Genomic DNA, 25,965 nt, shown 5'->3' with positions numbered 1-25,965 from the left:
TGTATAGCCCTGGGGGTGATGGCCTCACTAGCCTACGAACCACGCTTTCGGCTGATGCTCCCGTTTATGGTTTCCAGTTTTGTTGTCGTGGTGGTGCAGCCCGTGACGATGGTGAAAAACGGGCTTTGGCCTGTGGAAGCCGTGGTATACCTTTTCCACTTGGGTGCTTCGGTGACGCTCATATGCCAGTTCAACGGGGTCCCATTGCGGTACCACGGCGTGGAAGTGGTGGTTCTGTTGGCGATGGCGGGATGTTTCTTGCTGGGGGTTGTTTTGGGGAAGCCGGGAAAATTGGAAAAATCGTCTGACGTCGAAAGCACCGTCACTGTGTGTCTGGAGCAGCTTTCGCTCAACAAGGCCCATGAAAAACCCGATGTCGCCAACAAGGCGAGCCAGAAAACACTCGTTAATCGGGAAGCCTCGGGAAGCACGCTTCGAAGCGACAACAGCGAGCCGGAAATGGTGTCCAAAGCCATGGCACTGAACTCGCTTGAAGACTACTGTGAGCACAACTGGATGAGCCCACAGTTGGACTATTCGCTGGTTCCTCTGCTCAATGGCCCGGAAAACAGCGTCCATCGTCTGAAGCTGGTGAGCCAGCTCCATGTGAACAAACGGCTGCCGAAAAAACGCAAGTGGCAGCTGATCCACGACGAGAAGGTGTTTTTGCTGAGCGTGAGTGAAAATCTCCTTCCGTCGGTGCTCAAGCTGAGCGAAAGCCCGATCCAGGCCAGCAAACGGAGTATGGAGAATTTCAGGGCTTCTGGAGAGTTCGACGGCAGCCCCGTCCGGACCCAGTACCACACGCCTCGAGCCTCGCCGAGTCGAGAATCGTTCGAGAAAGCAAAATCCACTTTTGACCGCCACAGCGCTATATTGGAAGGCCCCGACCGCCACAGCGCCATCATGGAGGGCCTAGAGGAGATCCCCACGGCGCAGGCGCCGCCCTGGACGAAGCAGGGCACGGGACTTCGGCTGATTCTGCTTCAGGACTGGGAACGCAACAAGCAGTGGTTTGCGCCGGGCAGTTTCCACGACGGGGTGGATTATGAAAATTTCGGCAGGGCCGGCGAAAGCGACAAGGAAGATTTTGATAATTTCGGCAAATCCAGAGACGAGGTGACTTTTGATAATTTCGGCAAATCCAGAGACGAGGTGAATTTTGAAAATTTCGGCAAATCCAGAGATGAAGTGAATTTTGAAAATTTCGGCAAATCCAGAGATGAGGATTTTGAAAAATTCAACAAGTCCACCGAGGTCTTCCCAGAAACTGTGGACCGCCTTGGTGACCGCCTTGACCGTCTCACAGTAACCGAAAAAGACAGACCTTCCAGCATCCTCCTGGGGGCACCCTCCCTCCACACATACAGACGAAACTCCGAAGGCTCCAACCGCCGCCTGGTGTACGCCCAGGAGCTGCTTGAAAACGCCCTCACCCACTGCGTCACTCCGACTGCAAGGGTGCCTGAGCTCCCCAGTATCCAGTCGACCAACTCGTCGCCAATCAAAAGGGTAATGGGAATGTTCCGCCGGCGGGGCCTGGAGGCCGAGTTCGCCGGGCCAAACTACAGTTTCGGCTACCACAAGCACAACGACCTGGTTGCAAATTCCACCATTTCCCACCCGATTCTGGTGGCCTCGGGCAAATCGTCGTCCGGGCTGCCCCGAAAAGCCATTAAATCGTTTTTGAAGCTGCACAAGTCCGGAAGCAGCTTCACGTATACCCCCCACAATCCTCCGCCTGTTCCTCCAGCACCTCCGCCAATTCCCATTTTGTTCAACATGCCCAAAGACCCGCTCTTTCGCCACAGCACCGAGCTCATGCAGCCGTTCCGGGTCCCCTCTGACGAGTGGGACATGAGCGAGGCCACGGCTCTGGACCAGCTGAGGGTGAGCAGTTTGCCGAGTGCTATTATTGGGGAGTACGATAAGGAGAAGTGGCGGAAGTTGAAGGAGTTGGAGGAAGCCAGTGAGGCCTTCAAGGCCGAGCTGGCTGAGGCGGCAGTGGACGTTTAAAATTGAAGTGTTTTTGGGGATCCATTCTCGAGGTGTACTTGAGATGTCTGATAAACGCAAGCACTGCCTGACGATCAAAGACAATGGAAACCACCTAACCAAATCCTCCATTAATCAACAGACACTTCCAACAAATCCAGAACTACAATCTCCTTCCCACCGCCATATGACGCTACGAATCCACACTGTGTGATGCTAGGCTGACGTCAGATCCAGGATACATGGACCCACGGTCTTATACCCATATCCCGCCATCCACCTAAAACGCTATCCACCCACCCACCCATCACATTCACTTATTACAGACCTCGGTCTCAGCATCAGCCGTACGGCAGCACATAGCATATTAATGAAATCGCATGCAAACTAGGTTGTAGGTATCTGCGACAATGTGTCAAAATGGCTGCGAAACGCACGTCGCGAGGCTCATGGAAGCTAATACCCTGGAGTTTAAGCAGGGTTTGGAGTTAATTGAAAAGGGGTAAGTTTAAAGGTGTAAGTTAAAAGTATGGAGAAGGAGGGGACCGAAGGGGTGGGTTTCTGAGAATTTGGTGGAGTGGTGTCTCGGGATTTGTGGTAGGCATTGTCTCAAAAGGTATAGTTGTAGAGACCAAGGTGCACGTTAACGGAAAATTGAAGGAAAAGCATTACGGGAAATTGAAGGATAAGGAAGGGAAGCAATGCAACAGGAGTTTAAGCACATGATGATGATAATGAATGAATTTTTGAATGAAGAGCTACGGGCAACGCTTGTAATACTCTGGTACTGTCACTCTGGGTATTCCTAGAGCCTGTATTGGTATTAATTGGAAGTAGTCACCGGACTCTGCCGTCTTTTACGATCCCCTTCGTGGAATCTAATGTTTCGTTTCACAACGTTACAAAAATCGAAGCAGAGATGAACCATCTATTGCGGAGAAACCTTCAACATTATAGTTCACACTAGATGTTGCCTGACCGATAGCCATTACAAGCTTCAACTGGCTGGTTTTTGGAATCCATTACGTAACCAGTTTTTCTTCGTCCAACAGAACCGATAATGAAACCTTCATTCGAATGAAATGTCTAGATTTGCATCATTTGGTGACTGAAGCTTACCTCGTTCTTCTAGACCGTCTCGATGGATGCTCAGGTCACGGTTAACTCAGTTTTCTTCCAAAGCATCTACAACTGTATCAAGAAAAAAGACTGTCATCATGCAAAATAACCAAAAAACATACAATTTCCCTCTTTCCACCAATCCACCTCTGCCTTACTGCCACTATATCACACAACTTTGCAGCCATCTGTGCGCCATATGATACCACATCATCTCCACCAACAAACAAGCATTTTCAGTTTCACCAAAAAAAAAAAAAAAAAAAAAAAAAAAAAAAAAAAAACAAAAAATTTCACCCCTTTCCCCAAAGCATCTACAACTGAATCAAAAAAAAAAACTGTCATCATGCAAAAAAACCAAAAAACATACAATTTCCCCCTTTCCCCCAACCCCCCCCTGCCTTACTCCCACTATATCACACAACTTTGCAGCCATCTGTGCCCCAAATAATACCACAACATCTCCGCCAAAAAACAAGCATTTTCAGTTTCACCAAAAAAAAAAAAAAAAAAAAAAAAAAAAAACAAAAAATACAAAAGATTTCACCCGTTTCCCTCATTTAACTTACCAAAAGCCTATTTCCATCTCCCAGCTTACCATCTTCACTGGGGTCTGGGGACCATCGCTGGTGTACAGGTGCACACCCAGATGAGCATCTCAGAAAGCAGAAAGCCAAGCTCCACCTTTCATTTCTCCATGGATGACGATCTTTTCGGCGTCTTTTCGGAGACGCCTGCCAACTTGCCGGTGAAAAAGAGCAACGACAAGCCTACAGAGCAAAAACAGCCGAAAAAAAGGCCCGCTCCATCGCAAAATAACAACAAGAAAGACAAGAAGCAGGATAAGCTGGAGAAGAATGAAAAGAGGAAAAACCCCGTCGTCAGTGACGCCGTGGAGATCGAGGCTTCGAGAGAAGTGGCTCCTTCAGCCGGTCTTATGGCTGCCAAGGAGGAAGAGTCCAAGTTGAAGTTGAAGCATCAGGTCAGACACCAGGTTGCCATTCCTCCTGATTTCCCGTATGTTCCTATCGGAGAACACGTCAGAACCAACGAGGCAAGAACGTATCCGTTTACATTGGATCCGTTCCAGGATACGGCGATTTCGTGTATCGACAGAAACGAGTCCGTGCTTGTTTCTGCGCATACTTCTGCTGGTAAGACCGTGGTGGCTGAATACGCCATTGCCCAGTCTCTCAGAGAGAAACAGCGTGTCATTTACACCTCCCCTATCAAGGCGTTGAGTAACCAGAAGTACAGAGAGCTTTTGGCCGAGTTTGGCGATGTGGGTCTTATGACCGGTGATGTGACCATCAACCCAGACGCGGGCTGTTTGGTCATGACCACCGAGATTTTGAGAAGTATGTTGTATCGAGGCTCCGAAGTCATGCGTGAAGTCGCCTGGGTCATCTTTGACGAGGTCCACTACATGAGAGACAAAAACAGAGGTGTGGTGTGGGAAGAAACCATCATTTTGCTTCCCGATAAGGTGCACCATGTGTTCCTTTCGGCCACGATTCCAAACGCCATGGAGTTTGCCGAGTGGGTCGTGAAAACCCACAACCAGCCCTGTCACGTTGTGTACACGGACTTCAGACCCACTCCTTTGCAGCATTACTTGTTCCCTGCCGCTGGCGATGGTATTCACTTGGTGGTGGACGAAAAGGGAACTTTCAGAGAAGAGAATTTCCAGAAAGCCATGTCGTCCATTTCCAACAATATCGGTGACGATCCAGCATCTGCAGAGGCCTCCAAGAGCAAAAAGAAGGGTGAAACGTACAAGGGAGGCGTCAAGGACGGAAAGAGCGATATCTACAAGATTGTCAAGATGATCTATATGAAGAGATATAACCCTGTGATTGTTTTCTCGTTCTCCAAGCGTGACTGTGAGTCTTTGGCCCTTAAAATGTCCAAGTTGGACTTCAACACGGACGAGGAGCGTTCTGCATTGACAAAGGTGTTCGAAAATGCCATTGATGTTTTGCCTGAGGCCGATAGAGAATTGCCCCAGATCAAGAATATCTTGCCCTTACTCAGAAGAGGTATCGGTATCCACCATTCCGGTCTTTTGCCTATCTTGAAGGAGGTCATTGAGCTTTTGTTCCAGGAGGGTTTGCTTAAGGTGCTTTTCGCCACAGAAACCTTTTCCATTGGTCTTAATATGCCTGCCAAGACCGTCGTTTTTACATCTGTCAGAAAGTGGGACGGTCTGGGCTTCAGATGGGTCTCTGGTGGTGAGTACATTCAGATGTCTGGAAGAGCTGGTCGTCGTGGTTTGGATGACAGAGGTATTGTTATCATGATGATTGACGAGAAAATGGAGCCTCAGGTTGCCAAGGGTATGGTGAAGGGTCAGGCAGACAGATTGGATTCTGCGTTCCACTTGGGCTACAACATGATTTTGAACTTGATGCGTGTGGAAGGCATTTCGCCGCAGTTCATGTTGCAAAACTCTTTCTATCAGTTCCAGAACGCTGCTTCCGTGCCTAAGCTTGAACAGCATCTTCAGCAGTTGACTTTGGACTACAATGATGTCAAGGTTGACGATGAGTTCCACGTCAAGGAGTACTACGACTTGAAGATGCAGCTCGAGGGATACCAGGAGAATGTTCGCCAAGTTGTCACCCATCCAGGCCACATCCTTCCATTCTTGCAGCCCGGAAGAGTCATCAAGATCAAGATTGGTGAATTCGATTACGGTTGGGGTATGGTGGCTTCTTTCACCAAAAGATCAAACAAGAGAGATCCTTCCCAGGCCTACACTGACCACGAGCTGTACCTCGTCAGTGTCTTTGTGTGCACCATGTTTGTGGATGCTCCAGTTAATTTGATCAAATCATTCAACCCTGTTTTCCCAGAGGGTATCCGTCCTTCCAACGAGGGCGAAAAGCTGAGAGCCGAGTATATCCCCATCACTTTGGACTCGATCCAGGCGATTTCCAGTGTCCGTTTGAAGGTCCCCGACGACTTCAAGAGCTCTACTGCAAAGAGGAACTTGGTGAGAACCTTGAGAGACTTGCCCAAGAAGTTGCCAGACGGAATCCCTACAATGGACCCTGTGGAGAGTATGAAGATCGACGATCCCGAGTTCAAGATGTTGTTGCGTAAAATTGATGTTTTGGAGAGCAAGTTGGCCACCAATCCTTTGCATGAGTCCGACCGGATCAACGACTTGTACGCTAAGTACAGCCACAAGGTCGACATTGAGACGAAGATCGCCGAAACAAAGGACAAGATCTTGCAGGCCCAGGCTGTCATTCAGCTTGACGACTTGAAGCACAGAAGAAGAGTGCTCAGAAAGCTTGGTTTCGTTACTCCCGACGAAATTATCGAACTTAAGGGTAGAGTTGCATGCGAGATCTCCACCGGTGATGAACTTCTCTTAACCGAGCTCATATTCAACGGTACCTTCAATGACTTGCTGCCTGAGCAGTGTGCTGCGCTTTTGTCTTGTTTTGTTTTCCAGGAGCGTGCTAAGGAAGTTCCTAGATTGAAGCCTGAATTGGCTGAGCCTTTGAAGGCAATGCAAGACATGGCGGGCAAGATCGCCAAGGTGTTCAAGGAAAGCAAGATTGAAATCGCCGAGAAGGAGTATGTGGAGCTGTTCCGTCCCGAGCTCATGGAGGTGACGTACGCCTGGTGTAAAGGCGCCAAGTTTGCTCAGATCTGTAAGATGACCGATGTCTACGAAGGTTCGTTGATCAGAACGTTCAAGAGATTGGAGGAGATGATTAGGCAGATGATCCAGGCGGCCAAGACCATCGGTAACCTTGAGTTGGAGGACAAGATGGAGAAGGCCACGGAAATGGTGCACAGGGACATTGTTTCGGCAGCGTCGTTGTACTTGTAATATAGATTAGATAGACCCAACGGGAAGAGCATGTCCGAGAGTGTAGGCACAGAAGCTTTTGGTGATGATTTTGTAGGGAAGGGTAATTATCCAAGTCTATTCAGTTTGGGGATTCTTTGTGTTTTTGTCTCCATTTCATAAGAATTACCGTTCGTTGATGAATCGTTCTTTTGTAGTATTTGAGCATAAGTCTGTTACATTGATCTGGGTTATCTATTTGGAGCCTAGGTTTTTAAAATTTCTCCAGGTATAAGGCTCACAGATGCTAACTCCAGCTCCTTGGCTTTTTGGATCTTTTTCAGAATTTGCGTTTACTGATAGGTAGATGTACCAGTACAGTGATGAGTCCTACGGTAATTTAAGAGGTAAATCTTCAACTAGCCATATTTCACCAATCACAAAACAATAGATGTAATATGCATCTCTTTCAAAGCGAAACAATCAAAAACCTTCATTATTTCCATCTTGTGCCCTTCTTAAAAATAATCTCTCATGATATCCACATTAACCAAGCAGCTGCCGCACATCAGTATATAAACCAACCACGGCAAAAAATTCAAAAAGTCGATTCCACCAAACTTCCTCAAAACCGATTCCTTCCTTTTTCCACAAAAGACACCATCTTTAAAAATTCTCCTTTTTTTCATAAATTCCTCCTTCATCGCTGAAAGTGGCAGATGGGCCCGTTTTGCCGTCGAAATGCACCCTTTCCTACCTCCTGTCATCTTTTCGCAGCCACCCAAGGCTCCTGCCTTGCAGCGCCACCTCCAAAAAGTGACCATCTTGGAGCCTCTGGGCAGAGCACGTATAAATATCGAGGGTTCGCCGAAGAAAATTCGAAAATTGCCATTTTTTTTGATTTTCGGCAAATTCAGAAAATACCTGCCTCTGTCTACCCCGGACCGGGATATAACCCTTGCTGCGATCTCGATAATCCAACTACAGGTACTACCAGGGGTTTCTACGATACACCGAAACTGCACTTCCATCGACCACTAGAAGTTGGAATTTTTGAGTTACTGTCTCTGTTGGACTACTACACGATCTATACATAAATTGAGCCGAATTTCAGCGTACCAGCCGATCGTACTCAGGGTCATCTACACCGTCTGATAACGAATCAACCCCACAAATCAGAGGAGTCCTTACACCAGAGCCGTCTTTTCGATAATTGAAGCCACAAAGTCTCCTACTGAAGATCCATCTATAAATCCCCTCATATCATCACCATGTCTGTGGAACTCTTGTACGCTAAAAGCAAGGTGTACCTCCACCCGTCCTCATCCAATAAGGACAACGTGGCCGGTTTTTTGACCCTAGCCAAGCCCTCGGGCCCGTCCACCAAAAAGGACATCTTGCTCAGCTACACCCCTGAAAACATGCTCTCGGAAGAAGAGCTCAAGGTCTACAAGGAGGTGGACATGGCCGAGGTGGGCAACGAGTCCATGGGCCTGTTGCAGCTTGAAAACAAGCCCAAAAAGAATATCGATAGATCCACAAAGAAACCGCCGCAGAGCTCGGGCCTGGGCTACTGTTTCTCCTTGCCGTTGCTGCTTATCTACCTGGTCCACGTGAGATTGCCTTCCTTGGGATGGTGGTACGGCTCCGTGGTGTTGCATTCCAAGACGGGCGAGAAAATGCCCGTGGTCTTCTTTCACGATGACGAGTCGCCCCTGACGATCCAGCGCCAGAAGAACATGAACAAGCTGTTTGACCCTTTTGGCGAGGATGGTCAGATGTTCTGGGGCGGCCAAGACTTGATCCTGACGCTCAGGCGGTACATCAAGGTGGAGAAGCTGACGGTAGAGCCGCTGGTTTACTTGGTGGACCCGCTGAGTGCCGATTTGGCGAACTTTGCGCCGCTCAAGGATACGAAGAAGGAGAAGCAGGAGAGTTTCAAGATGCCCGACGTAAACAAGCTTTTGAGCACCGCCAAGTGGCGTGTTTTGGAAACCGTGGCCTCGTTTGGCCAGAAAACAAAGAATCTGGTTGTGGATATCGTCGACGAACATGTGCCTCAAGGTGTGGTCAAGCAGGTTTTGAGCAAGCCCGAGGTGAAGAAAATCAGCAATGAGTTCGACAGTGCCAGGGTCTATTTGGCCAAGTGGGCAGCTCAGGTCAAAGAGGAAGCCGAGCAGCTGCAGAGGAAGTTCATGATTGAGGATGCCGTTTACAATCGAATCAACAAGGAGCTTCGTGATGGACTGGAGATCTTGACTCCCGAGGAGATCAGCAACGCATCGAGAAGGACTCCCGTTAACAAGGTTGAATGGGATGGCTTTTTCGACCACAAAGGCAGACTCACGCTTACTGTCGACGAGGTCAAGTTCCGTATCTTCCATGGTGGCTTGGAAGAAGACGTCAGGAAGGAGGCTTGGTTGTTTCTACTCAATGTGTATCCTTGGGACTCCTCGGCAGAAGAGCGTGCAACACTCAGGGACAGCCTTGAAAGCGGATACCACGATTACAAAAAGCGCTGGGTTGAAGACGACGTGAAGCGTCAGGATGCATTCTGGAGAGACCAAAAGATGCGTATTGAGAAAGATATCCACAGAAACGACCGCCACTTGCCACTTTTCCAGCGCAAAAAGCCCTCTGTTCCAAATATGGCTGAGCACATTGACGAAGCATTTGAGGAAGGTGATCCACAGCCGGAACCAGTGGAGGAAGAAGATGACGGAGAGTGGGATATTTCCAACATCGAGAACCCTCATCTTTTTGCTATGAGAGAAATTCTTTTGACCTTCAACGAGTACAACGTCAATTTGGGCTATGTCCAAGGCATGACCGACTTGCTCTCGCCAATCTATGTCATTCTACAAGATGAGGTTTTGTCGTTCTGGGCATTTGCAGGGTTCATGGAGAGAATGGAGAGAAACTTTGTTAGAGACCAGAGCGGCATGAAGCATCAAATGGATGTGCTCAATGGGCTCTTGCAGTTTATGCTTCCCGATCTCTACAAGCATTTGGAGAAATGTGAATCGACGGACTTGTTCTTTTTCTTCCGCATGCTTCTTGTTTGGTACAAGAGAGAGTTTGACTGGAACGATGTTCTCACCTTATGGGAGGTTCTCTTTACAGACTACTACTCGAGCCAGTTTCACTTGTTTTTTGCCTTGTCGGTGCTCTCCGATAACAAGCGGATAATCATGCAGAACTTGCGTCGTTTCGATGAGGTTTTGAAGTACATGAATGAGCTCTCTGGTAAGATGAACCTCAATGATTTGTTGACACGGTCAGAATTGCTATTCCTTCGTTTTAAGAGAATGATAGCGCTAATCGACAGAGAGAACCTGCAGCGGAGCGAGAGCGGGGAAGTATATGAAGTCCACGTGAATCCAGACCTTCGTGAGCTTCTAAGCCGCAAGCTTGTGATTCAAAAAGAAGTTGAGAGACCTGAAGGTGTTGGAGGTGGCTAATGGTTGCAAAATGGAGACATCTTCTGTCCTGCAGATGCTGCATGGCAGCAAGATATAACATGAGCCCGCACGTGTGTGCATACTGCAGGTAGAACAGATGAGACCCTCTGCTTGACATGCAATCTTAAGACATCAACACTAAATCCCCAAAGTCACGCTTTGCATGGGCACGCTGTTAAAGAACGGAAAGCATAGGAGCTACAGTTCCACCAGAGATAGCGATGAAGAGTTCTTAGAGAGTCAGAGCTGGGAAGTTTCTAGCCGGACCAAAAAATGGCTCATTACGATCGGAACCCTTGTGGCTGTTTGCCTTCTTTACGTTTTTTGCTATCTATTGCCCAAAATGTTTATTCCTGAAACCAGAGAGCTAGTTGGTATTTGCAAAGTTGAACCGGTCAGCTTTATTTTGCTGCCTGTGCTGAGTGAAACTGCCAGCCTGTGGAACCTTCGGAGTACGGAATATGTCACCGAGGTCATGAAAGAGAGCGAAGTGGAGGAAGCCACTGAACTGACTGAGCTCAATGGTGAGAAGGTGAAGAAAGAAAGGCTTATTTTGATTGGCGACATTCATGGGCAGTACAAGGAGTTCAAGAAGTTGCTCAGAAAGGTGAAGTACAACAAGAAGAGAGACCAACTCCTCGTCTTGGGCGACTTCATCACTAAGGGTCCTCACTCACTCAAGGTGCTCCAGTACCTCATTGACAACGACATTTCTTGTATCATGGGGAACCACGAGTACTACGTCCTTCAAAACTACGCCAAATATCATGGCCTTCCCCAACCACGCTTTGTCAATGGCACGAGCCTCCCATTCAACGCATTTGGAAGTTTCAATGATGACCCTGAGTTCTTGCTTGCCAAGAAACTACGCCCCAAGCATGTGGAGTACATCAACAATTGCCCAGTGATGCGGGAGCTCGGGATCGTTCCATTGCATTCCAAGAAGAACCTGGGGAAGACCGGCCATGCCGAAGGCGTTGCTGTTCATGCTGGTCTCAAGTGGGATGCTCTTAAGGATCTCAATGAGCAGGATCCTGAAGACTGTCTCGAGATGCGTTCCTACCTCGCGCCGTTCTACAACGAAACCACCGATAACCCAGATGACAAGAACGCAGTGTCTTGGTCGAAGATCTGGAACCAGAAACAAAAGGACGGAGAGTTAGATCGCTCAATAGTAGTATACTATGGGCATGATGCTGGCAGAGGGCTCAAGCTCAAGAAGTACTCCAAGGGCCTTGACTCTGGGTGCTACAAAGGCGACAAGTTAAGTGCCATGGTCATTTGGCAGGAGCAGGTGAAGCACAAGGTGATGTACAAGGAGGCTCTCGTGCAGCAAAGGTGTTGATGCATTTGCATACCATGGACTCATGAGTCTCATGGCCCGTTATCAGCGAGTCAGGTGCACTTTGAATGCCTTGCGTCGTTGATGGTGTTTGTTTGTCTTTTACGTTAAGTAGGTTTATGAATCGAGTCATTAGTCATTGCACTAGCTGAGTAAAGTGTAGAAGTGCCTGGTGTATCTACCCCGAAATGGTTATTGAAATCTTTCAAAAGAAGGAAATTGCCGTATCTAAGGTTTTACAGTCCTCTTTTCTGTGATATTCCTCAAAGTCAGGAAAAGAGTCGTCAATCTTACAATCGAATCCATAGTTTGACGATCCGTTTGCAAGGATGCGGTTGCTTTTCCTTTGTTCCTCAAATGAGTATTATTTACATTATCGGGCGTAAATAAACCTCGATGATGTTTTAAATATGCTCAAGTAATCCCCAAAAATATCCATGATAATGTGAAAATAAGTGGTTGCAAAATATATAACCGCCCTACTTTGGTAGTGCATATTGGCCGATTGAACCTGGACTTCTGCAATTCTCACACTGAGGTACATCAAATAACATGAACCACATGTTCTTTTTGAATATTATGCAGAGATTCCAGCTGGAGATGTCATAATATTGCGTGATTCCGAGCCTTCCTTACTGCATGACAGGACTGTATCAAAAATGGCCATCAAACATTGCGGCGTTTTGGGAATTGAACTGATCACCATTTCCACCATAGGATAGTCTGGCATTCCGCATAATCGTCACCAAAGCATGACCATAAGGATATCGGATGGATTTACTTTTAAACGCGTGTGAACCTCGCCTCTCAGAGTCTTCACTAGCATGACGCGTGAGTTCCTCCACTTTATTCAGAAGAACCTGAACGAGATCGTCGAAGGCGCCATAGAAGAGGTGCTCTGCAGCGACCCTTCCAACTACGTGTCACATACGGTTGACACTTTCAATGTTGACATGACTTTGTGGCATGTAACAGCGCTAGAGCTTCAAAATGTCCCGTTGGTAGAAGGCACCAACTACATTCGAACGGCCAGAGAGATGGAAGGGATACTGGTGTTGGGCTCGGGACCAGACATGAATGATGGTAACTGCAGACTCGTATGTACAGCTAGCGTTGAGTCTCAGCTCTCTACGGAACTCTTTGATCGAGTCATCTCCACTACTTGTGAGAAGCTAAAAAAAAGGCGGCATAACATGTCAGGAATACGTTGCCTAAGTGTTGGAGATATACGGATGCCGCATAACTCAAGTATGCAATTTCTACTGTCACATTGTTATGGGAAAGAAGTAGTGGCCAAAGACTTGACCACCACCGATCCCACCAACAATCAAGTGCCACGCATTCATGGTAAACTAGAGATTGAACTCATACCACCACGTGTGAATTTACCATTTTACCCACAAGCTTTATTGTCCTTCTCGTTCTTAGCGAGTTGCTTTCGAGTTCTGATATGTCAAACCGAGCCGTCCTTCTGCTCATGCTGTCTGGACATCGAAATAACTAGAGTGTCAGTGGAGCTCAAAGAAATCTCGAGTTGCAAGGTGCCTTTTAAAAGCGGTTTCGGTCACCAGAAAGATGTGCGGAGTCAAGTCTTGCAAGACAAGACGTTCGAGGGACTTCTCGATTGCTCAAGATTTCAAGAGACCGACGGTAAACTTGTTCACGATCTTCAAAAAAGATTTATCAACTGTCGTCTTCCAGAGTTAGGACCCACATTCTACTCTGATAGCATGAGTCGGACCTATGAGCTTCACTTTGCTGTCACTGTCGGGTGTGCGGCCCAAAAATGTTCCACGACCTTAAAGGCCTCGATTGAGATCAATATTGCCATAAAGGACGACATCAACAAAATTGACTCGACCAAGAAACCAAAACAGAGAACAGGTGATACTTTTCATGTTGTGTCTTTACCTAAAAGTTCCTCTACCATGCATGATCTCAAGAGAATTGTGGAGCAAAGGCTCGGCCGTATAGGTGTTGATTTCTCGGCCTATCACACATATTCATGCGCATTGAATGGTGCTATCTTTACATTGTTGGTTGTTAATCTTTTGGGGAAGAACAAGGGCGCTTTGTTTAAATCGGACTTGAAGGAGAAGAAAGACGAAGTCGAAGAGAATGGGAGCGTTATGGTATACTCGAACGGTGCTTTCACAATATGCTCCTCTGGTGCGACCTTGCAAGCCCTTAGAATGCTACATTTGACGGCTGACAATGACTCGATTCCTCTTGGGCGTTACCGATACGGAGCCGGAGGATTTTTTCCCTTTTTCTCGCTTAGCAAAACACCTGTTGCGAACGAGAAATTTAGTCTCGAAATCTGCCTATCTTGTCCCGCACGAAGCAAAGCACGTCTTGTCAAGTGCTCGATAGAGGTTGTAGAAAAATCAATGACGCAGAAGGATGATTCTTTCGAAGAGCATGAGAGAGTTTTGCCCGTTTTGGCTCAGCATCTCGAGGGATTGGGGTGTGACAAAATGGAGAACATTGATGGGACGAATATCTTCAAGATTCCCAGAAAGTTGACAGAATTCATAATGCCGAATCTAGAGCCCTCGATCATTACGCGGACTTATTTTAGAGAATATTTTGTGGTGGTGAAGCTAAAGTTATCCGTATCTTTACTTCGATGCCACCGGGTTGCGTGTGTGCAAAGCATGCTCATGCCTGCTGGCGATCTAGAGAGGTACTTATGCCCTCCATCGTATGAAGCTGCAAACGGGAATAGAGACTTCCTGTGAGCTGTAACGTGGCGCTCAAAAAATGCTGGTTTACTGGAAGTTGCTAGGGGTGAAGCTGTTTACAAATTCATCCATAACTTTATATTGCCACTTTGGACTCGATGCTAATCGAAGACCAAATAGGTGTGATGACATCTCGGGTATGGACTCAGGCTTGAGTGATGCGACTGCTCTAGATACACCATTTGCATTCTAGTGGGAGTTGGTAACAACATGATGCTGCATTAATGGTGCGAGCTCATTAAGGGTTTGCCCTTTGCGTTGATGTTTGATGCGAGGATCAACAACTTTGGAAACGCGTCTGTCAGATGTGAGGGGGCAAACATGACTATAGAAGGCGCTCTTTAGGCGATGGGCCAGTTCCGCTAATTAAGAGATATGCGATGGTAAGGGTACTGGCCCTGAGTGATGCCTTGCAGTACAAATCGAGGCGTCGGTTGGTCATATGTCGCGTTATGGTAACGGCAGACCTTTCTAATTTTGAGAATCTGAGCTCTTGCCTCCCAGGTTCAGCAATTCAATCCATTCCTCAGATGGAACTTCCTCGGGCAGATTCTTCTTTGAACGGCGACTTACGCTGCTTAGGGACACCTTGGTACCGCTGCTTTCGCAACTTTCAGTACTCTTTTCCCCTTCATCCGGGTCACCGTTTTGGGCATCGTACTCGACATTGGAGTCGTGCTTGCCACTGGAGTTGTGCCCGCCATCAGGGCCACCTCCCAGGCCGCCAGATCCCATATTGCTTAGTTCAACTGTGTTTTCCTCCACCACCTCCTGCTCCTTCTGCTTGAGACCAACGAACTCAAGGCACTTGACACCGAGCTTACGGCATTTTCTAGCGAGAGTAACACCAAACTCATGGCAGTCCTGAATCAATACGCTGGTCCCATACCTGGCCAAGAGGATCATATCGAAGAAAACCCAAGCGAGTTGGTGGCAAAACGTGAAGAGGAGGCTCCAATTCTGACAGTCATACTTTTCTTCGTAGTAAATGGCTAAAGTGAAGCAGACGGCACCTGTGGCGAACTTGAGGAAGGCATCGAAGACAAACATGTGTCTGTATGAGTCTCTGTTGAAGTAGGAAACGAATAAGGCGAGACCCGACAAAAAGAAAAAAACATTAGGGAGTAATGTTTGGCCGATCAATTGGCCGATGTCGATATCCTCCTGGCAACAGATATTGGTTCCATTTACGGAACCTTTGATCTGCCAATACCACGTCAAGCATAGACCTATGGCCGTCAAAAGGGAGGCTGCAAAAAGCCCCCCGATAACACCTGCCGTAGTTCTTGCGCATAAATCTCTCTGGCCCATGCGGTGGAGCCTAAAGTGCTCGTGTTCTCCGAAACAAAATGAAAGGGTAGATTTCAACATAATCAAGAAAAAGAGGAAGATCTTGTGAGGACTAAGCTGTAAATAAAGCAGGGTCTTTTATAGCCGCCCCGCGTGGTACTGCACAATGCCTCCCAGATCGAATCTTCCTTTGATCTGATCCATTGTCCGCTAACAAAAACAAACTTTACTTGACGTGGACTTACGATACTCGATCTGGAAAGACTCAATGTTCATCAGAAGAGATAGTGAATGAAGCGTGCACTAAATATCGACCTGTATAGGAGTCAACTCGGAAGTTTTTTGATTATCGATGCTTGCAGTGCTTCACCATAAGCTTTTTGGCCAGGTACCACATTCCAAAGATTGTCGACTAGTACGCTTAGGGAAACCCCGACAATCTCGTTGGCTCGTTTATTAAGCAACTTCATATGGTGGCTGTTTCTGAAATCACGGTTAATATGTCTGGACATGAGGACACGTCTCTTATCGATGTTTGCGGCTCGATGGCTGCACACAACAGGGTATCCAGTCTGCCTTGACTGCCCTATGCTTTTGAGCATTTGTGGGTGTGACATCACGTCGTCTAAGGACGCGTCTGCTTCTACGAGACGTGTAGTCCAGCTTCGGTTCTCTTAGTCGAGACGTTTGGTTCAGCTTCCGTTTTCCTTGCCGGATCATGCAGCACGCTACCGTACATAATAAATGCAGCAAAATCCGATGATTGGACAGTGATGGCAACTTCTGATAAATACGTCGTTTTTCGTGACGTGACCAAATGCCTGTCTGTCCGTCCTAGGAAGGTCCAACAAGTCATACCAAGATGAACTCAGGAAATGCATGACCAGAGAAATTCTACATGCATTTGGACAGACATAAAAGCCTTCGTTTCTAGATGAGAAGAAAGCATCATAATGACGTTTCTTCATTTTATACAGAAGGACCTGAACGAGGCTGCCGAAGGCGCCATAGAAGAGGTGCTCCGCAGCGATCCTTCCAAATACGTTTCACATACTGCTAGCTCCTTCAATGTGGACCTGACTTTGTGGCATGTAACAGCGCTAGAGCTTCAAAATATCCCGTTGGTTGAAGGCACCAACTACCTCCAGGCGGCCAGAGAGAAGGAAGGGATGTTGGTGTTGGGCTCGGGGCCAGACATGAATGATGGAAGCTGCAGACTTGTCTACTCCATCATCAAGCCCTCCCAGCTTTCAGTCGAGCCATTTGGTGCTTTTGATACTTCTTCTTTATGCAAGAAGTATGAAGCGCTAGGAAGTTACCATGGTCTACGCTGTCTTAGCTTAGGGGAAAAGCGGATTCCACATATCCCTGATGTCACCTTTCGCTCGTCACATTGTTACGGGCCTCAGAGCAATGCGACACATACCATTGCGCCAGGCGGAGCCAACAACCTATGGTTTAGCGTATACGGTAAAATGAAAGTGAAAGTTCATTCTGATGACGATACAATACCGCTGAATGAGGTGAAAGTCTTCAGACCTCTATGCCGATTGGGCGACAAACTTCTGATTCTGTTTCACCAACTCAAGCCATCTTTTTGCTCTTGCTCCGAAGATGTATGGGTTCATCGAGTGACTGTGGTCCTTAAAGAAATAACAACTTGCAAGGTACCTATCCACGACAGTTTTGGCTATCAGCAAGATGTAAGAGAGTTCACTCTCAGGAAAGTAAAGTGCAACCAAAGGATTGTGTCCTGCGCAACTGAAGGGACCGACGACCAACTAATTGCCTATCTTGAGAAGAGCTGCTACGATTGTTGTCTTCCAAATCTAGGTCCCACTTTCTTTTCTGATACCATGAGTAGGACATATGAGCTCCAATTCACAGTCATATTAGGATGTTCGGCTGTGAGGTGCTTCTCGATCTTTGAGCCCTCAATTGGAATCAATGTTGCAGTTGTGGACCACGAGAACAATGATATCTCGCCTGGACAACAAACGAAGAGAGAAGGCGACGTCTTTCATATTGTATCTTTGCCTTACAGCAGCACTACTGTGCAAGATTTCAAGAGAAGCTTGAAGGAAAGGCTCCAAGGTTTGGGTCTTGACTTTTCCGCTTATCACACGTTTTCCCACTCAACAACTGCCGGTGTCCTTACGCTTATGACGGTCAACCTCTCGTCAATGTCTAGCCTCCTGTTAATTGAATCATCACTGGAATCGAGGGAAGAAGGACCATATGACTGCAAAGACACCATCGTGTACAGCGATGGATGCTATCGCATGTGCTCATCAGGTGTGAATTCCAAACTATTCGAGAAATTTCAATTGACATTTCCAAATTCATCGAGGTTGATTTCGCTCGCTAAGTACCAACCTAATGTCGGTGACATTGGCGCTACATTTTTGTGTGAAAATCGTGTGGCTCCAAACAAATTTTGTACTTACAAGCTCCTATTGTCATGCCCAGAAAGATGCAACTTGTACCTTCACAAGCTCTCGGTAGAACTTGTTGAAAAAACACTCACGATGGAGGGCTTAGCCTATAAAGAACAAGAGAGGAGTATCCCTTTAGTATGTCAACAATTCCGCTCGCTCAAATGCAAAATTCTGGATTATTGTGATCAGCATAAGGAGGGATTCTTCTATGATGTACCGAAAGAGTTGACACATTACACTCTCCCCATGCTAGAGCCATCTGTCATTACGCCGACTTTTTATAGGGAATACTTCCTTGTTGTGAAGGTTAAGGTCTCAAAGTCCTTCTTTCGGTGCTTTCGGATTGCCGTCGTTAGAAGCGTGCCAATCTCTGCGGATAATCTCCTGGCGTATTTACGTCCACCACCCTATGAGATGGGGAAAGAGAAGAGCGAGGCGCAAATAGCCCTACAGAAAGAAGTGAATACCCCATGTGTTTGAACCTTTGAAGACTGTGATGGGTGTAAGAGTCGGGCAAGATTGTTGGCCTACCTGTGTCGGAAGCATAGACATCTGGAGAACCTTTCCTCGCAACATCTACGATTGAGGGTGGTTACTACGAGGCCTTACCGATTTTGGAGCCGATAGGGTGACGTTTGAGGTTTCGGTGCATTAACAACATGAATCTAGGGCACATTCCCTAGGCAAAGACCCACTGGAAGATAGCCTCGTGATGGTGGGTATCAACCATTCGACTCGCTAAAATCCCGACTGGTAGACTCCAGCCGTGCATCCCGGATCCTCTGCATCCTTCTATGACGCCGATTCAACCACTCAATACGTAAATCAAGCAAGCTTTGTCCCGGCTCAGGAAACTTCATCCGCTCTAACTGATCTAGAGTATAGCTTTCGCCGGGAATGAGCTCGGCCAACCTGTTGTCGATTGTATGGACATGTTGGGGAGACCAAAGCAGAGGATGGTTGAACTGCTGAAGACTTCCAAGCGCTATTGGGTCCATTCGAATGGGTCTAAGAGACTCTGTCAAAGGGATATCGTGAGCACCCTGCCCGAGGGGGATTTGACCTAATCCATCTTGCTCTTGACCCATGCCAAATTGCGTTTGACGTACGTCAGCTTGGTTTGGTGGTGTGCGCAACAGATACGACGAGACCACCAAAACCATGAGCCAGAGAGCCAGATGGGCAGCGGTTATCAGAAGGCCATTGATGGCGCGACCGAACTCTGAATAGTACAAGGTAAAAAGAGCGGTGGCCAGAAGCCACATGATCGCCTTCATGACGGCCTCAAAAATCATCAAGCTCTTGTACTTCCACCTGTTGAAGTAAAGTCTCATGAACACCACACCCGGGACAAACAAGAGAAGGTTGGGAACAAGAACACGACCGGAGAAGATATGGTCGTCAAACGGGATGTTTGCTTCATCAAGCAGAAGGTAGTAAGTCATGGTTGCACTAGCGGCAGTGAACCCTAGGGAAATAAGCACACCGCCGGCAGTACGAACCCATGTTCTTTCTGTGTCGTCTACATGGCCTTCGAAAAAGTTTTGAACTCGTCCAGGCCGAATGCCTTGATGATTGTTCTCCATGATTCGGAGAAGAAGAGAAGAAGGTGGTGAGGATAAGGCTGCAAATACAAACAGGGTCTTTTATAGCCGCTCTGCGTGGTACTGCACAATGCGTCCCAGATCGATTCTTCGTTCGATCTGGTCTATTGTCCGATAAGATAAGGTATGGTTGCCGTACAACTGTTTGGACTAAGAGGTCGGGACCTGATTGGATGAGTGTTATTTCATGAGTGATAGACAGGACAGGGGAAGTGAGGATCGCCCAGGGGGACTCTAGAATGTCGAGTATCTGTTGATTCTTGGTGCACCTGTAAACTGGAGGGTCCAGATATGCTTGGGCTGGGCTTTCCATGGAACTAAGAACTCACTCAACGAGGGAGAATGGTGCCTTTTCGTTGGAGCGTGGACAATCTGAAGTGTACTGGACTGAGGCTGGTATGCACGCTTATGTAATACTTGAATAAGCAGGGTCGGAGAGGACGACCTATTCAGGTAAGGCGTTTGTCCAGTGGTACATGGAACAACTTAAGTGAGGAGGCTTTCACATGATGTGGGCATTTTTGAACTGGAAGCATATCAATTGTGAACATTTTCAGAATGTGAAGCAAACTGATGTCCAAGAAGAGATCAGTGCGTACTTTGCGGTAGAATGCCCTGATTTGCTGGGCTGGTTGACCAAGGATTCACTCTCGAGTTAGAGATTAACGTCAGTTTTCGGGTTGTCTCCAGTCATTGAATTACCCTCAACGCTATAGCTTGAGCCCTGGTGTTTTGCACAGCCATGGCTTTCAACAACACCTTATAGAAATAAAAGCCTCAAATACAAAATATAAAAAACATTGAAAATCAGCTCTCTGTACGATGAGTATCACTGGTCCCCCCAGACTATCCAGGTGAACCGTCTGGCGCCTATCTGCAGTCATTTCCCATCCTCATACTACAGTCGATACACCTACTTGAGGGATGAGGTAAATTTGCTTATATGTAGTACCGCTTATTGGGGTGTCCAAAGCCGTCATCAACGGACGCCAATTTCCAGGAAATACAATTTTTAAGACGTTTAAGGAAGTCTTGTGGCGGCGAGTCAGCTACTCCCGCTGTCCTTGAAGCTCCTTTGCCCCCGCAGCCGAATATATAGCCAACCACTTCAATCCCACACCCGTGCACCTCGGTGGCGGCACGCCCACCCTCAAGATTCAAAACAACCAAACCCACACACCCAACACCCAGACACCGTTTTGCAGCCACACATGTCGGACATGATAGTGCCCAATTTGCTTACCGATGAAAGCGGTTCGCCCATGGCGTTCTACATCCACGCCCAGGACCCGCTCAGAGAGAAATACCTGAAAATCATCCGGGACAACGGAGGCTACATTGAGCCTTCGGAGGTCAACGCAGACAAGAACCAGTATGTCCAGCTTTCGTCGTATCCTGTTCCACGGAGAACGACGTTTTCGTTTCAGTTCATTGACGACTACTTGGACAAGGGCGGCTCTGTGTACTTGGAGCCGTACCAGTTGAATCCTGTCAAGAGATCAGCTGACGAGTTGGATGAACAGGATGTCAGAACCGCCAAGGCCATGGCACAGGCGATGAACAAAAAGGCCAAGGGTCCGCCAAAGAGCACCACCAAGTTCACCGTGGAGGCAGACAACTACATCCTCGAGCAGGTGCGGTTGAAGCCTCGGTTCAGAACATCGCACAAGTTCTTTGAGGAATTAGCCCAGCACGATTTGTTGAAGGGTCATACGGGCAATTCCGTCCGGTCAAGGTACAGGGCCCATTTGGAACACAAGTTGCTGTATGTGTACAAGACGGACGACTACGACCGGTTGATTTTGGATGCCAGTGGTAACAGAATAGCGCTTCCAGTGGCACATGCCAAAACCATCAAAAACCGCTTCACCGCCGACGACGACTACACCCTCTGTGAAAGCATCATCAACCACGTGCTCAACACCCAGGACAGGGAGACGTTGCAGACGGCAGACGACAAGCTGACCCGGCTTCCAGATGGAGTTCTCAATGAGGCCAATTTCCTGGTTTCGATTTCGTTTTTTGACGAATTCGCCCGCCAGAACACGGGCCACTCCTCGCTGAGCTGGAGAGACCGTTACAGAAAGTTTGCCCGTGTGTACGGTCTTCAGCGCTACAGAGACGACTACCGCAAAGCCATGGGCACCAAGGAAGGCCCCCAGCCAATGAAAAACTTGACTTCTCGTGAGTCCAAGAGCGAGAAAAAGGCGCAAATCACCGCCAAAAAATTGAAGGCCAACCAGGTCCGCATGGACATGAGTGCCCACGACCAGGCGCTTTTGGCAGACGAATTGGCAAGAAACCACCACAGCCAGCTCCACCACAACCACCACTTGACGCACCAGCTTGACTCTGCAGGCGTGGCGGCCGTGGCCAACATGGCGGTGGGCCAGGGGGCTCTAGATGAGGAGATTGGGGAAGTGAAAAATTCGAATATTGACGATGCACTTCGCCAGGTCGGTGTGGGTGCTGGAAGGGTCCAGATCGAGGACGATTTGGTCAATCCGGACGTCCGTGCTTTGGGCATCCACCAGACGGACCACAGCGCCATTCACCCCAATCTCGGCGGTGCTTCTGTTGATGGACACGATTTCGAAGGGCTCGAATTGAAAGTTGATGCCGATTCGCAGGACCCCTGGGCGAAATACATGGTCTACTTGCCCCGTGACGTGCTGCTGACGGCCTTGTTCTCGGACAAGTTCATCCAGTTTGAGCCCAATGTGATTGACAGAGCCAGAGAGCTCTTGACCACCTTGGAGCCCGACGATGTGGGTGTGCTCTTTGACGAGTTTGAGAAATTGGGCTTCACCAGGGCCTTTGTGGGCCACATCCTCAAGGTCACCAGCAGTTCTGTTCGCTACATCAACGACTACTTGTATACGCTTCGGGATGCTCTCCACGACGACCGCATCGATTTGGTGGAGGTTTTGTTCCCCAGGGGCCACAATGGCTTGTGGACGCCAGAACAGGACTTTGACTTGAAGGAGGGAAACATGCAAAAATTGGGTTTCCACGATTCCGAGAGCATTGGAGCGAGAAGACAGTTTCTCGGTCTCTAGGGGTGTTTCAGGCTGAAACACACATGTTCAAGATGAAACCCGGGTTGGTTACTGCGTGACTGTCAAAACCAAGCTTATCTAAATTTTCCCAAAACACGTCTGTTTCGAGGCTTGGACGTTTCGACTGTTTATCAACGTGCTCCTTATTGTCACATTCGGAATTGGAGGCTTAACCAGATTGCTCAAATGACGTATACACGGGAACATGACGCCTAATTGGGGAAATGCCTCATTGGACGGTGATATCTTGTGATAGCCTGATTTGGGCAAAAGCTTTCCGTTAAGCCTACTACCGTGTTCTACTCTTTCTAACCTAGCACCCAGTACATCAACTACTGTGCTTGTCTTTTTTTGTAAATTAGCAAGCTGGGCATCCAGCGCCATGTTCAATATTATTTTTTGTTTGAAGAATGCCGTAGGATTGGGGTAAAATGGGGTGATGGCGGTTTGGCTTGGTATGGTGTCACGTGCCGTTCACGTGATTTCCGAGGGTGCACGGGTAAATACGACTCCTTTTGCGGCTCGCTACGACTCGACAACAACGCGCGCCGCCTAATTGGGCAATGGTAAACACTACATGAAAAGTAAGCAATGTAAACAATAAAGGTATTCAAAAGATCTCAAACGAGACTATTTTGGGAAGAAAAAAAACACTTGACAAAACGAAGGTAGTTCATTCGGCAACATGTGCCGACTCAAATGCTTCTCTGCGCTATGCAACGAGTCGCTTACGAGGTGTAGACACCCCAGTACTGCTCGGCATTGTAAGGGCCGGGCTGCTTCCACATGTCGTTGTAGGCGTTGAAGAAGGTAACGTCGCTACCGCACTTGTCAGAGATGGACTGGAGGGCAGCCTTCTGGTTGTCAGAAGATGGCACGGCGACCTTGTTAGAGTCACCCTTGGTTGGCCAGCCGGTCTCAGTGATGAACACCTTCTTCTTGTCACCGCAAGCGGTGGAGACTCTCTGGAGCTGCAACAAGACCCAGTCACCAGCCTCCTTGGCGGAAACGTAACCGTCAAAGAAAGCGTGGGCGTTCACGGCCATGTAGTCAGAGTGCTCACACAAGTCAGGGTTGTTGATAACGGCAATGAAGGTGTCGACGTTAACGACTGGGCCGGTGTAGCCCTGGGCCTTCAAAGCAGATCTGCCCTCAGAAACGTACTTGCCGATCTGGGCAGGGGTGGCAGAGCCGGCGTTGACCAACTCGTTACCGATGGAGACGGTGTGCACAACGTCCCAGCCGCCGTGGTTCTTGACAGCCTTGGCGAGGGTCTCAACGTCGGACTGGATGTTGTCAACGTCGAAAATACCGGCGAAAAGCTTCTGGCCCTCGGAGAAACCAGAAAGGGCAGCCTCGACCTGGTTACAGTCGACACCGTAGAGTCTGATGGTCTCGTAGTCGGACAACTTCTGCACCTCAGACTTGATCTGAGAAGAGGACTTACAGCCACCGTCGTCAGAGTATGGCGAGTAGGTGATACCCTTGGCTGGGCCGCTGAAAGAGCCGGAGGAAGATGGCAAGGACACGGAGTCGGAGGAGGAAGCGGAAGGCTTGGAAGGAGCGGAGGCGCTCGAGGAGGAAGCGGAAGCAGAAGACTTACCGCCGCCAATGAGGTCGCCAATGATACCGGCGGCCTGGGCCTCGGCGGTGGTCTGGGGCTCCTCAGCAGCGGCCTCAGTTGGCTGTGGGGCACCAGCGGTCTGAGTCACGAAGACGGTGTTCCAGTTGGTGACAACAACAGCCTTCTTCTCGTGCTGGTGGTGCTGGTGGAGGGGCTGGGCAATAGCGGAGGCGACGATAGCGGCCTGGACGATGCTCTTGAACAACATGATATTTAAAAAGAGTGGCTGGGGGTGTGAGGTCGTTCTAGGGAAGCGAAGGAGTGACTATAGATGGACCTTGACGAGGAACAAAAAAGTGGGAATGCGCGGTTTATATAGTGCGGCAGCGGTTTGTTTGGGTTAAAATTTTCCTGTTAGGATTTCGCGGCATGCATGGTTAGGAGCCCGCTGGGGTCTAGGCCGCAAGGCCTTCCGAGGGTGCGTCTTGTGCAACAGGAGGCAATTCCGGGGGCCACCGAAGGAACGAAGCGATCGACTCCCCGGATGCTGTCGGGGCCATAGGTCGGTTCAGGCCACGACATTCGGCGTTAGAGGTTGGGCAGCACAAGGATGTGACAATTTGCAACCATTCCACCAGTCCATCCATCTGTGTTCTTGAACAAGTTGATTTGTGTTTGGTGTGCCTTCGTGCCTGGCGCATCACGACCTAACGTTAATTACCTCCTGCCCCATGGCTCCTGGGTAGTCTCCTGGTAGGCTCCTGGTAGCCTCCTAATTCGTCTCCATGCCTAGTGTCTACCGTCCACACCGTAACTCTCCCCTATCGACCTTCTTCATCTCGTGTTTCTGCCTTGGCACGTCAACAACAGCCAAGGAAGCCACGGTGGAAGTGGGGAGGTGGCCGTTTGGGAAAGTCAATTATCTACGTGGTGACGTCGGCGTGGAACAATGAGCCTTGGACCAGAAAAGCCGTAGAGTCACCGGGGTTGCATGCTGGGGAGGTGGTTATTGACGAGGTGTTGCGAATTGTCCAGTTGAATGTGCTTGTTTACTGGTGATTGACGTTTGACGGTGATTTTTGATTAATCGTCTTTCTATTTTCTGCAATCGTATTCTTCAGTCGTATTTCTTCATCGTATTTTCTTCACTCAACTTCAAAGTCTCCTGGCTTTGGCCTCCTTGGCTGGGTGCCTACGTCGCGGTGCGGTTGCAAATGCCAGGCACCCAGGGAACCAGGTTCAGCCATGGCACCACAAAGCCAGACCAATTCCAAAAACGTCATTCCCTCGATTTCCATGAATCCTCTCTCATTTCAAAAATCCACTTCTTTTTTCATCTCCCACATTTCGCTCGTTCAATTCTCAAACGAACCCTCGACTTCCACGACTTGACGACTGGGACCCGTCAACTGAAAATTCCCTCGCGGGCTGCCCGTGGTGGCTTGACCTCGTCTAAACCTCGGGCCCCTGGCCGAAATGCCTTTTTCTCTGACGTCAGCGATCTGGCGATTTTTGCCTTTTTCGCTGCCCTCCACCGTCCGCCT

General features: G+C 48.4%; 10 protein-coding genes across 10 annotated transcripts; 7 read left to right on the top strand and 3 right to left on the bottom strand.

Annotated features, from left to right (window-relative positions):
- Positions 1-66: 66 nt before the first annotated feature.
- Positions 67-2,016, top strand: C7M61_004491 (uncharacterized protein; the record flags this gene model as incomplete). Its single annotated transcript, XM_024859811.1, has 1 exon — positions 67-2,016. The coding sequence occupies one exon, from the start codon at positions 67-69 to the stop codon at positions 2,014-2,016; it is 1,950 nt and encodes a 649-aa protein (XP_024711960.1).
- Positions 2,017-3,811: 1,795 nt separating this feature from the next.
- On the top strand, positions 3,812-6,961 carry C7M61_004490 (ATP-dependent RNA helicase; the record flags this gene model as incomplete). The annotated part of the gene is made up of 1 exon (XM_024859810.1): positions 3,812-6,961. The coding sequence occupies one exon, from the start codon at positions 3,812-3,814 to the stop codon at positions 6,959-6,961; it is 3,150 nt and encodes a 1,049-aa protein (XP_024711959.1).
- Positions 6,962-8,190: 1,229 nt separating this feature from the next.
- Positions 8,191-10,380, top strand: GYP7 (Gyp7p; the record flags this gene model as incomplete). Its single annotated transcript, XM_024859809.1, has 1 exon — positions 8,191-10,380. The coding sequence occupies one exon, from the start codon at positions 8,191-8,193 to the stop codon at positions 10,378-10,380; it is 2,190 nt and encodes a 729-aa protein (XP_024711958.1).
- A 343-nt stretch (positions 10,381-10,723) lies between these two features.
- C7M61_004488 (putative serine/threonine-protein phosphatase) lies at positions 10,724-11,725 on the top strand (the record flags this gene model as incomplete). The annotated part of the gene is made up of 1 exon (XM_024859808.1): positions 10,724-11,725. One exon carries the CDS (start codon positions 10,724-10,726, stop codon positions 11,723-11,725), a length of 1,002 nt encoding a protein of 333 aa, XP_024711957.1.
- Positions 11,726-12,546: 821 nt separating this feature from the next.
- On the top strand, positions 12,547-14,811 carry C7M61_004487 (uncharacterized protein; the record flags this gene model as incomplete). The annotated part of the gene is made up of 3 exons (XM_024859807.1): positions 12,547-12,805; positions 13,229-13,830; positions 14,701-14,811. 3 exons carry the CDS (start codon positions 12,547-12,549, stop codon positions 14,809-14,811), a joined length of 972 nt encoding a protein of 323 aa, XP_024711956.1.
- A 126-nt stretch (positions 14,812-14,937) lies between these two features.
- Positions 14,938-15,777, bottom strand: C7M61_004486 (uncharacterized protein; the record flags this gene model as incomplete). Its single annotated transcript, XM_024859806.1, has 1 exon — positions 14,938-15,777. One exon carries the CDS (start codon positions 15,775-15,777, stop codon positions 14,938-14,940), a length of 840 nt encoding a protein of 279 aa, XP_024711955.1.
- A 932-nt stretch (positions 15,778-16,709) lies between these two features.
- Positions 16,710-18,478, top strand: C7M61_004485 (uncharacterized protein; the record flags this gene model as incomplete). Its single annotated transcript, XM_024859805.1, has 3 exons — positions 16,710-17,070; positions 17,653-17,941; positions 18,448-18,478. 3 exons carry the CDS (start codon positions 16,710-16,712, stop codon positions 18,476-18,478), a joined length of 681 nt encoding a protein of 226 aa, XP_024711954.1.
- A 438-nt stretch (positions 18,479-18,916) lies between these two features.
- On the bottom strand, positions 18,917-19,639 carry C7M61_004484 (uncharacterized protein; the record flags this gene model as incomplete). The annotated part of the gene is made up of 1 exon (XM_024859804.1): positions 18,917-19,639. The coding sequence occupies one exon, from the start codon at positions 19,637-19,639 to the stop codon at positions 18,917-18,919; it is 723 nt and encodes a 240-aa protein (XP_024711953.1).
- Positions 19,640-21,009: 1,370 nt separating this feature from the next.
- On the top strand, positions 21,010-22,857 carry RAP1 (DNA-binding transcription factor; the record flags this gene model as incomplete). The annotated part of the gene is made up of 1 exon (XM_024859803.1): positions 21,010-22,857. The coding sequence occupies one exon, from the start codon at positions 21,010-21,012 to the stop codon at positions 22,855-22,857; it is 1,848 nt and encodes a 615-aa protein (XP_024711952.1).
- Positions 22,858-23,585: 728 nt separating this feature from the next.
- MP65 (putative family 17 glucosidase) lies at positions 23,586-24,689 on the bottom strand (the record flags this gene model as incomplete). The annotated part of the gene is made up of 1 exon (XM_024859802.1): positions 23,586-24,689. One exon carries the CDS (start codon positions 24,687-24,689, stop codon positions 23,586-23,588), a length of 1,104 nt encoding a protein of 367 aa, XP_024711951.1.
- Between the last annotated feature and the right edge of the window lie 1,276 nt (positions 24,690-25,965).

Source organism: Candidozyma pseudohaemuli, assembly GCF_003013735.1.
Source record: "Candidozyma pseudohaemuli strain B12108 chromosome Unknown scaffold00015, whole genome shotgun sequence".
Classification (NCBI taxonomy): domain Eukaryota; kingdom Fungi; phylum Ascomycota; class Pichiomycetes; order Serinales; family Metschnikowiaceae; genus Candidozyma; species Candidozyma pseudohaemuli.
The sequence above is the reverse complement of the archived record's forward strand: the minus strand, read 5'-3'. Positions and strand labels throughout refer to the sequence as shown.